This window comes from Osmia lignaria, chromosome 15 (assembly GCF_051020975.1).
Source record: "Osmia lignaria lignaria isolate PbOS001 chromosome 15, iyOsmLign1, whole genome shotgun sequence".
Lineage (NCBI taxonomy): Eukaryota > Metazoa > Arthropoda > Insecta > Hymenoptera > Megachilidae > Osmia > Osmia lignaria.
The window spans coordinates 6,365,264-6,376,924 of NC_135046.1; the positions used below are offsets into that span (position 1 = coordinate 6,365,264).

The following is an 11,661-nucleotide window of genomic DNA, read 5'->3' on the forward strand; positions in this document are numbered from 1 at the left end:
TTAAAGATATCAATGCAATCTTTATGTCGCCATTTTCGTCAGATTTTACGCTTTGATCTGATATATCGTAAGTGCGATTTCGTGAAACTTTTATGTCATGAATTATCGCCAGAAGTTTCATGTTGCAAAGTCAGCTTGTATCTCCCAAAATCCCCAAACCATTGGTTTCCTTAAAAACTTACCTTGATTTCTTCTAAAAAATTAATGTTTTCAGTAATAATTACTGTTTCCATACCTTCAATAAGAGTATATTAAAAAAAGAGAAAAAAAATGAAAAGGTTTGAGAAACCGAACCCTATCAGAAGTATCCGGCAAGCCTGGTTTTGTGTATACACCCACAGTCGTTTGTTCCTTTATTGCTAGCATCGTTTGTTTCTGCGGTTGCATCGGCATGGAAAAGTTTTCTTCCATCGGGTGCAACGCTGCAGCTCGCCAGCCATTAATATGTGCACAGGAAAGAAAAAATGCGCACACAACTCTATGAGGTAGAAAGAGAGATCAAAAGCAGGAAATGAAAAGAGGAAAAAGGAGCAGGGAAACAACAAGGGAAAGAATGGGGAAAGGGAAAAAAAGAGGTTAAAAGTGGAGAAGCCCTGAACAAGCATTGGAAAAAGGCAGAGTGCTATGGAAAATGGGAAAATTGAGAGGAAGAAATGTGATCACGCAAGTAGCGTTAATTTCAAAACAAGAGAATTCAATGTAAACTTAGTTTGTAGTAAAAGAAATGATGGAGTTATCGCATGCCCCAACCTTCAGTTGTAATAGCTTTTTCTTTTTTATTAATAATAACATCTTTACTAGGTCAAGGTTACTTCTTCAATATTAATTTTTTTCAGTTTTCCCAGGGTTGTAAAAATTAAAGAAAAATATTATTATACACTGAACTATTGCTGTTGTTAGATTCGATAGTAATAAATAACGAAACTTCAGAAAAGGGAGGATTTTTCGGACCGGAAATTCTTTTCCCCGGAAGAAAATATCTGTTCACGTTGTGCTCTTCTGAAATCGAATTATGTCACTTCTATTCCGGAAAGGGAATCGATTTGGCAAGCTTGCTTCTTATAAATGTGTGTATGTTTATCATCGATTACAAATATTTCTTGGATCTGTATCGTGCACTTCCAAACGTGCATAGGGCATACAGAGTGTATTTCAAAAATATTATGCAATTCAGTTCAAAAAGTTAAAAAATTAAAAATTCTTTTATTGCAATTATATTAAAGAATTAACTTCGTTTCTTGTTTTTTTTTTAGTATGAATAAGTATTGGGCTGTTCCATAACGCCCACTAGAGAATTGCCCCATCTAAAATAGAATTGAGTGTAATTTTCTTTTTCGATTTTGTATTGCAATAAAATTTCATATCCCTCTACGGTATTGCCAGACAATTTTGGCAAGCATCGAGTTTCTCTGCAGTTATTGATTCCATGCCCTGCTAAGCTGTCTGTTTAACTGACAGCTACGTCTACTCAGAAATGCATCAAACTTAAGGAACTTAGTTCCTCGGGTATAATAGAATCGCTGGAAGATTAGAATTCTATGAAAATGTTTCTTAAATGTATAAAATTTCACAAATTAAGGGGATACCGTTTTATCATAATTAATTAAGCGCGTCTGTGTTGAATCTTGATCGCGTTTCATTAACGAGCTTCGCAGTGACTAAAGTTTTACAAGAATATTTCATTCGGTAATTACTAATCATTCCATCGAAGCGAATTAATTTAATTAATGCACCACCTCTGTGCAGTAAATATAGAATCGATAATGAACTTTCAAACGGTGCATGTCGCAATCAAATGCAAACGAGAGAAAATAAATACATATGTATATCATTTTTTTATTCGTCCGTCCACGCAATATCGCGTGTTTTGTCGCTAACGTTTATACTAGGGATGTGCGGCCCGACTAATCAGCCTGACTGTACCCGACCGAACCCGAAATAGTCGGGCTACCCAACTGCACGCATGTATCGGACACCCGCCCGATTTTTTCCGAGCCCGTAATATCGGGTACCCGTACATCCCTAGTTTATAGCCTTCGGCACATAGCAATCGTCTAAACGCACAAACTATATCATTTCCTATCTCGTCCTCGACACAGAAAACTCAATTTATATACGGGAATCTCCTTTATCTTCGTCCCCTTCTTCAATCTCCTCACGCGAGAAAAAGTTTGAGCGACAGCCTCTAATGCGAAAGAAATTACAAACACTGACATTCTGTTTAAAAATTGTTAAATAATTCTACCCAAAATACAATTTAACGCGTTCGATTCCGAAGTAACAGACGGATATTTTAATTTTCCCACAGAATTAGAAGACAAAAGATCCGAGACTATCGGTCGATCGATTAAAGGACCTTTTCCCTAAGGACACTGGATGCGACTAGCAATTTTTCTTCTGTCGAGGCTAGGACAGTATAAAAAACGGTTTCGTGTTCGACTGACCTTAAACTTCGTCAGGGTGTACGTATACAAAGATCCGTAGCACGCGAACCGAATCTCTTTCTTAACTCGCTCGTTTTTCTCTCCCATGTGATATCGTTTCCTAAGAGCAAAGCAGTGCATCGAATGCTCCCGTAATATCAAACTTTTTTCCAACTCACCGTTGGCAAAGTTGGACCACTTCACTGATCGTGGAAAGACTAAGAAAACGAGGGGGAAAAAATCATTAAAAAAGTTTCCAGGGAATACGTGAAACCAGTTGCGTGTTGAAAATTTCTAACATTCTTTCAGGAATATGTTCAAGGTTTTCTTTAACCGGTACTTCCCTTATTTATGTTACTTAGAGAGAATTTATTGACGATTTCGACGCAGTTGCAAGATTTATTCCTCCACTTCCCGCAGGATTTAGAAGCATTTCGTCTGAAATTACTGGAGATTTCTTGCTGGAATTACCTTTAACTCTTAATAATTCGTTTATAATTAATGACGCGCCAGGTGTGTCATTGTATATTTAATACAAAGTAGGTAGCGACGCACCAGGTGCGTCATTATATATACAGTGACACATGTGGTGCGTCATTCAGTGTTTGATACAAGATAACCAGTGATGCGCCAGATGCGTCATTTTTATACTCAATACAAAATAAATGGCGACGCACTAGGTGCGTCATTTTTATATGTACTAGATACAAAATAAACGATGACGCACCCCGTGTGTCGTATAGTGCCGAATATAAAATAAATGGTGACGCAGCACTTGTGTCATACAGAAGAAATTCATATTCCAATTAAACGTGTTTAATTCGTGATTCGGCATGCGATCTGGAGGTTACAAGTCACTCGTAAAAATCCTCTATTATATAAGAAGGCTGGTTTCGTGTAGAAATGCTGAGACAATGGTAATTAGAAGGTCGGTGGAAAATATTGATTCATGAAAGTTCGACGGCAGCCAGTTTTGCACACGGTGCTAGAGAACTGGCGGATTCGATCGTTAAACGTTTAGGAATGTAAAATTATTCCAGTACACGCGAGAACTCGAGCTATATTCAGTGGACTTGTAATTACAGTGGCTCTCATGACGAATTAACCGGTCATTGAAGATTCGCCAATTTGATCGAAATAAAAAGGAAGAAGCGTTGGCGGATCGTTGAACGAGGCTTGTAGAAAAAGAAAAGCATTTCCAGCGTTGCAAAGGAGGCAAATATACCGGAGTAGACGCGATATGGGTCAGCTCGAGAGGTTGCAGGTGCTACATATTCACTTGGGAAGAAAGGATGGAAAGGGGGACCGATGAAAAATCGCTTCACCTTCGCTAAGCAACCCGAGAAATCCGTGTCAACGTGCCACGGTAAAATAGACCACAAGAAATAATATTAACGCGGAGGGATGAATTCTCTGCCTGAATTCTTCGAGTGGAAATTTTTTTTTTTATACGCGTTCGATACCACTTTCAATGAGAACAGTATTGATTTTACGATATACAGGGTGTCCTGCGAAATAAAAGATAAAAAAATAAAAGGTTGCTGTCCATTTTTCATCCATCGTCTGGACGGATAGCAAACTATTGTTCAAGTCTACTCCGAATTTCGATCAAGTGAATAAACCTGCTCCGCCTCATTTTCATCGAAGTTTCCTGGAGATTAACTGCTCGAGGTTTTCGAACGACCACTTTAAAACAATCAAGAGTGTATTTTGGAAGTTTTGTATGGGTCGAAAGTTCTGTAGCTTGGCAATTTAACCAGGATCCATGAAACTCTGCCTGACCCCATACTGTCCTTACTCCTGACCAATTCTAGTTTATTCTACTTAAAAAATTTAAAATCAGTTTCAATTGGTATCAATTTCAATCTAATTTTGCAATTAGATTGATAGTACGTATAATGGAAGTTTACATTATCTATGGAATATTGTACAATCTATTTGTACAACCAGAGCAAACGATCATTTGTCTGTATACATTTCATTATTCTGTCCACGGTGCTCGATCAAGGTGAAAGTTATTTTCCACGTTTCCTGTTCGCTAACACTTGTGATGAACGGGCACCTGTGTGACCCACATTGTAACACAAATACATTAAACGACATATAGTATACAATCATGATTTCATCACATAAAAGTATCCCAAAATAACATTTGCGATACAATTTAAAGAAAATTACTGTATAAAAATTTCGTGAATATTCTTAATACAAAATGGCTGATGCTTCGTTAAACAATTACTATTCGCTGTGGAACGTTGTTCGTTGCGATCCACAACCAGCCATTTTGTATTACAAATATCAAGGGTGCACTTATACAGGAATTTTCTTCAATCTTTAAACATTAAATCGATGTCACATAAGTGTTATTCTGAGATACTTTTATGTCACGAATTTTCCTCAACTTTCTACGAACTTCTGAAAGCAGCCAGAGTCAATAGCGTTCCATTTCAAACCCGTATGTTTACTACTCGGTTTCGATCCGCTAAGTCAATTCTCTGGTGAAAAACTTCAACATGAAAATAACGAATCAAGGAAATGAAACAAGTACATATACGAGAAAAAAGGAAATCGAGCTTTATCCACTTGGTGGAAAGAAACCGTCTTTATTCTACTTCCTATTCCATCCTTCATCCTTATATTCATTGGAACAGGTATTCTAAGACTTTCAGGATTTCCTGTCTTGTACGTGACAGGAAAATGGCCATGCTGGCTATTTAACCCCTTGACCTGGAATTTAATTGCTATGCGTGCGTATTCAGTTCTATGCAATTTCAAGCAACCTACCATTTGGTACAATTTTAAATAATTTTTTAAAATTTACCCTTGACCCTTTCGCTATAGCGGCCTCTGAATTCATTATTGATTATATCTTGCAATTTTTAAAAAGTTTCACCCGTACAATTATAATTTAATTGCCAAGGGGTCACTGATAAACCAAGCTATTAGCAATTTGCGTAATTTGCAAATGGATCTAGAATAGTTTCATGTTTATCATCGTGTTGAGAACATTAACAAGGGCCCAGTGATAATTCCTCGTCAAATTTCAATTCACTCCTGTAATTTCGAAGCTTCCAAACACAACAGTGATCGATGAAGTTCATCGTCGGCTATTGTTAGCCTCTTTGACATTATGTTGATTCATCAGCACGAGGTCGTTAATCAGCCTGCACCTATGGTTCCTTTCAATTCCGTTCCATGATCGTCGAATCTTTCTTCAAACCGAGTCGCATTGTTGCGAACAGAAATAGAGTTGAGGCTCCGTTATCGAAGAGGCTTTTGTGGATATTATGTGGCCTGCAGATTCGTTAATTTCCGGTGAATTTCTGCCTTTTTAAATGGAACTTGGTTACTTTGCTACCTCGATACAATCGTTGATGTAACTAGGATCTCTGGGTGGGGCCAAGTGTTAATATTTTAGATAGTTTAGAATTAAATGATTTTGGAATGATGGAATTCTGGATTTAAACAATTTTTCAATTTACCAATAATTATTTATTAATTTCTTTATTTTTTTATTAAATAGGAATCAGGTTAAATAGTATTTACCCAGTGCACCATGAAAGTATGAAGCATTAAAACTGCACAAAGCTTCACAAAGAACATTGCATATTGATTAACCTTCTTTGTAAATTCAAGAAATCTTTGTTCCATTCATAGATGGCTAAAGAAATTTAAGAAATGTGTTATCACAAATTTTTGAATACTAATTTCATTTGGTCTATTCCCAAGCATCTCTGTACTTTGAAAAATAATTCCTATTTACACCAAATAAATCCTCAAAGAGTACCAAAGAAGAAAAGAGCATGGAAAGCTGGCTTTAAAGTTTAAAGACCCCTCAAAGATTTGAGCATTCAGCCAACACGGGCTGTTGCTTAAGATCACACTTCACCTTTGTAGATCTTAATACTCAAAAACTTTGTTAATGGCTGAATGATCTTCCACTGCTTTCACAACTTTCAATTAACCCCTGTTTAATTAATTTACCATGTAGCTGAATGTACCACCAAAAAAAAACCTTATAAATCAGTGACTATTCACCATGAACATTCTAACCAGTCAACTTTTAAGGCATCAAGCTATCAAAGTAACTCACTGTGAAGAATAACACTGAGTCACGAAAGGGAATACCTTTGTCGTCGATAGCCCTCTCGCACGAATCCCTGATTATTAGCCGGAACACGGAATAAAATAGTTAATCCCTTGCAACGAATTTTGAAAATTTAAAATATCCATTTAGTACTTAAAAATATTAAATTTAATTTGTGGTGTCGACTTGTTTTTTTAATTTTATTCGCCTCCGATGCATAAATGCAAATACCTTGCAGCTTAATTGCAATCTCCGTGTTTATAAACCAGCTGTTTTGCATGTGGCGGCTCCTTTATTTTCCTTTTTTTTCTTTGTTTTTCAAGCCCTTGTTAGTCGCCGGCTGACATCAGAGCCACTTGTTTCGTTATAATCAAGCCTAAATTTAGACGGTGGGACAATAATTGCGCGTATAATCGTGAGAAATAGGGCGTCGCGACGGCTTGCCGTCTTTTTCGGAGGTCTCAACGTTGCGTTTGTTCTCCGGGCTCGATCGATGGCTTCTATTGAGAGTGAAAAGTTCTTTTTTTAAAACGATACCGTCATAGGAAAGTTGTGAATGTTTTTAAATAGCCTGCAACAAAAGACAAGGAGCAGCGTGGAACGTGTACAGTCCGGTAGAATATCATGACAGAAAAGTCTTGCGAAATTGTGTTTATGATACGTCAAATTAAAGCTTAAAATTTGTAGAAAAATATTCTGTAAATGCACCCTTAATATTCTTAATAAAAAATGGCTGATTCCGAATTAAACCAACGGAGGACTTTATATTGTCCATTACCAGACATTAAATTTTCAATTGAAGAATTAACCATCTTATATAAAGAATATTTATGAAGCCTTTAGACAATTATTTTCATCATTCTTTATACTTTAAAGTGATATATCATAAGTGACATTCTGTGATACTTTTCTGTCATAAAATTGTTTTAGACTATCCGCGCTTCAAAATCAGCCACTTATTTTTTGAACCCCGCTATCGTCCTTTAATCTAATTAATTTATTTATTGTTGCAGGCAAAGGAAGCTGCGAACGAGCTAGAGGGCATCGACCTTACGGATCCGGATCTGCACAAAGCGGCGACAAAAATCCAAGCGAGCTTCCGGGGTCACAAGGTACGCCAGGAAGTATTATCGACTCCTGGCCAGAACGAGGAGGTGGCCAAGAAATAAATAAAATCAGACATAAGTGCTGATCATTCGAAATCGAATTGTCGATATGCCTGAAAACAACCAAGAATCAATAACAGAGCAAATCCGGGGATTCGTGTTTACTTTATCGTTTGTCCTCGACACGAAACCCTTTTCACTGATCCCTCAACAATTTCATTATGTTCTCGACACCTGAATTTGAAGGTATACCTTTTAAAATCGATAAACGTGGACAGGTATTGATTATTCGCAAATTGCCATTCCGTCGACGTGGCTCAAACGAATCGGAAGAAACACTTTGCTCGTTATGGTACACTCGACGGATCACGTAGGGTCTCAAAACCCTTTGAGGTCGATCAACCTCGTACATTCAACAGATTTCTTGATACTAAATTTCGAAAGTGTAGATAATTTAGCTTAAGTGCATGTTTAAGTAGAAACAATAATTTTACCCTAGTCGAACTGCCATGTAACGAGTATGCGTTTCACATCTAGTCTATTGATTTTATTAATTGATTGATTGAAAAGTGTACATTGTTTTTAGCAGGCCTAAAAACGTTGAGTCGCTTTTTATCCTGTTATTGATCTGCTCGGCACCAGCGTTCTTGTTTATTTGTATATAAAAATTAAATTACGTTGCTTGGAATAATTGGCAAATATTTAATATAACTTTTGACATTCGAAATATTTACATTTCCAATATTTTGATATCTTTCTTTATTAATCATGTAATTTGTCATTCCAGAAGAAAATATTTAGAGCGTTGTTTCAAAGGAATTAATAATATTTCTTTATCAGAAACACACCAGATGTGTCATTAACTGTTATTACCATTTGGTAATTATTGAACATCCCTTACAGTGCTGAGTTGATCATCATAATACTGAATTATTATCTTCTTATCAGTCTTCAATTTTACTTGTTTATCCTGTAAATAATTTCATACAACAATCAAACAATGAAAGAAAGTTGCAAAATAATCTAAAGTCTCTTTTAATATATAAAAATGAAGCACAGTAACAATTGCTGATATTTTTCAAACAAAAGTCATTCATATGATTGAAATGATTGTGTAAGGAAGTGGTAGATGAAATTTACACTTCACTGAACCATGGGCAAACTGAAATTCCATTGTACAGTATGGGTTGTAAAAGAAAAATCGAAAATATCGTTCAGTAATGAATTGGGGAATAACGAGTAATTCTTTTATATCATTCATTATTCGTTATTGTATGCCCAATTCTCTCAGTGACTTATACATATATACAGTATATTCAATCTTGGAGGACATGAATCTCTCGAATACAATTTCTATATTCTCTCTGTTCCTGTGATTTTAATTTTAACACCGAGTGTTGCCATGATGACGATGATCAAATTTCAACCACGTTTTTTCCAACGCTATTCTTACAAATATTTCTCGCATTTTTCACATTACCTCCTAGGATACCGCTTGTAGAAAAGCTGAAAAAAATTGTATTTCTATCGTTGAAAATGTCTATGGGAATTCAGCGTGAAATCCACAAAGGAGATTAACTCGAAAGCCGATTCACACTGCGACTCCAATATATCGGCAAAAATAAAATATAAAAAAAGAATCTAATATATTAATGAATCTATTTATAATATCATATTCCTTGTTATAATAATATTTATATGCTACACCACCTAAGAGGCTCTTGTATGAATATTATTATAATCTATATTAATGCTACTAATATTGTATTTATATTATATGTGTATAATAATATTAATATTGTCATGATCTCTGTCAATGATACAAATAAGATAACTACATTTTATCATAGTGAGGATCGGCTTTGTATTTTCACGAAAAATATTACTGTTTATTTGAAGGTGGGGCATCTCAAATGAAAATTATGTTTCCAAGGATTTTTCTTGGAAGTAAATACAAGGAAAGGGATGATTTTTTAATTGCTGTGAGCAAAATTATTGTCCGAACAATTATAGTATTATAAAATATATTGAAGCTTCCGTAGTTGCAAATATTTCCCTTCGCTACTTACGGTTAGCGATTATAAAAATGAAAGAAGATTATTGTAATAAATTATAGGCATTTTCTTCGGTACTGGAAGTTACACACAAAGATTTAGATTAGTAACGCACAAGATGTTGCGGTAAATTGTACTCTAAGGATGTAACAAACGATTGTAACATTTAAACGAGCAGCATCGTATATATATGTACTCTGTTTGGTTAAAATAAATACCCTTTAAGTGTATAAAACATTTCGATCCCCCTTGTTAGGTATTTTATTCAAATAAACCCTTGATTAAAATGATCATTAATTGATGTGTAGTTTTCTGCGTATTTTTGAATAATTTGAAGATGTAGATCGCTTTTATATCTAGAACTCACACAAATATAAAGACTAAAAGTTTTATTACTAAAAGGTGACAATTAGAAGTAATTATTTTCAGTTAATAAGCTGAAAATTAAATGCAACTTTTATTTCATATAACACGTAATTTGAAATTTGCTGGCAATATTGATTTTGCGACACTAGCGACATCTAGCGCTAAACGACAGAAGTAACTAAGCAAAGAATTGCATTTTTCTGAAAAATGAGCGCATTTTGAGCCTCATGAGTGGTATAAGACCATTCTACGATCTCCATTTTGTATAAAAAATGGCCTTACATGTCTGCAAAATCGCTAAATTCGGAAATTGACAAAATAGCAAAAAAGGAGCGTGCAAACACTAGCTCCGCATAGTATCGAAAGGGTGGAACTAATTTTGCCCTATCTTCCCTAGTACTAGAGTCGGCTGTGGCACTATACACCATGCGATACACCACTTCTTTCCCATGCATATTATCTTCAACGCAATATAATATAATTTAACTAATGATAAGAAAGTCCAAAGAAATTATTGTTTTATAATAAATATGTTATAAAATTATAATTTATTTAGTTCAAAAATAAAAATGCAAAAAAATAATCGTGTGGTTCCGGCCGGGATCGAACTGGCGACCTTCTGCGTGTAAAGCAGACGTGATAACCGCTACACCACGGAACCGTTATGTATGTGCGTCTAAACGATAGTATTTATTGGGTCTCATATTTTTTAATTAAATTGACATTTCTGAATATTATGTTCCAGATGTCGCATTAGTCAATGTTTATATCATTCATCCACGTGCGTTATCAAGATTATCGTTATCAAAATATCGATTGTTTCTTGCATTTCTCTTAAATTTAGTCATGGGAAAAAGATATTATTGTGCCTATTGTGATAGATCCTTTAAAGATGATCCAGAGGCTAGAAAGAAGCATCTTTCTAGTTTACAGCATGCCAAAAACCGTGCAGATCATTATAATATGTTCAAAGGTATTTATATAATAAGTATAAACAGCAAATGCTGTAAAATACAATGTGTTCCTATTCTAACCTCAAATTTGTTACAGATCCAGAGGTTATATTGAGAGAAGAGTCCACAAAAACACCATGCAAACGTTATTTAACTATCGGTGACTGTGCATTTGGTCTGGGATGTAGATATTCTCATTATACTCCCCCTATGATATGGGAGCTTCAGCGACTGGGTAATAAAACAATAAAATATGAAAGCAATATTATACCATGTATTCTCATTGATTGATCAATTATTTATTTCGTTTGCAGTTGCCATAAAACAACAATCAAAGCTAAATGTTATGCCAGAGCATGGCTGGCCAAACCCAGATGACATAATTAAAGAATATTTCCAAGATATCATGAATTCAAATAATACAGAGGAAATTAATTATCCAATGTGGCACAGACCATTAGAATTACATGATTATTCCATGCTGCCACCATCATTATGGCCTATTACACCAGAAAGCTTAGAAAATACCTCTACTTTCAAGGAATGGGGTTAAAAATAAAAAGCCATGAAATATAATATAAATTTATTTACAACAAACAAAAATGTATTGATTTTCATATAAGACTGAAAGTTACTATAAATAAATAGAAAAATATATGAATTAAATAAATA

The 11,661-nt window shown here is 35.0% G+C and overlaps 2 protein-coding genes and 1 non-coding gene across 5 annotated transcripts in view; 2 read left to right on the forward strand and 1 right to left on the reverse strand.

The window, feature by feature from the left end:
- Positions 1-9,842, forward strand: part of igl (IQ calmodulin-binding domain containing protein igloo) — a 27,505-nt gene extending 17,663 nt beyond the window's left edge. For both annotated transcript variants that reach the window (XM_034315571.2, XM_034315570.2), the window contains exon 4: positions 7,524-9,842. In XM_034315571.2, coding sequence (XP_034171462.1) covers positions 7,524-7,679 — 156 coding nt within the window. In that variant the 3' untranslated portion in view covers positions 7,680-9,842. The remainder of the gene's footprint in view (positions 1-7,523) is intronic.
- A 708-nt stretch (positions 9,843-10,550) lies between these two features.
- Positions 10,551-11,635, forward strand: LOC117600306 (zinc finger matrin-type protein 5). Of its 2 annotated transcripts, XM_034315573.2 has the most exons (4): positions 10,551-10,702; positions 10,782-11,009; positions 11,087-11,224; positions 11,304-11,635. In XM_034315573.2, the coding sequence occupies exons 2-4, from the start codon at positions 10,883-10,885 to the stop codon at positions 11,540-11,542; spliced, it is 504 nt and encodes a 167-aa protein (XP_034171464.2). In that variant the 5' UTR covers positions 10,551-10,702; positions 10,782-10,882; the 3' UTR covers positions 11,543-11,635. The 2 variants fall into 2 exon arrangements, with proteins under 2 accessions (XP_034171464.2, XP_076548738.1); XM_076692623.1 differs by lacking the exon at positions 10,551-10,702 and having other exon boundaries at positions 10,727-11,009.
- TRNAV-UAC (transfer RNA valine (anticodon UAC)) lies at positions 10,625-10,697 on the reverse strand. Its single transcript has one exon. It is a non-coding gene; the product is annotated as a tRNA-Val (tRNA).
- Positions 11,636-11,661: the final 26 nt, after the last annotated feature.

Excerpts from the sequence above, each read along its gene's own strand:
- LOC117600306 (XM_034315573.2), top strand. The coding sequence starts at position 10,883 with ATGGGAAAAAGATATTATTGTGCCTATTGTGATAGATCCTTTAAAGAT. Across the intron at positions 11,010-11,086 it reads TCATTATAATATGTTCAAAG|ATCCAGAGGTTATATTGAGA; the intron begins GTATTTATATAA and ends AATTTGTTACAG. Across the intron at positions 11,225-11,303 it reads ATGGGAGCTTCAGCGACTGG|TTGCCATAAAACAACAATCA; the intron begins GTAATAAAACAA and ends TTTCGTTTGCAG.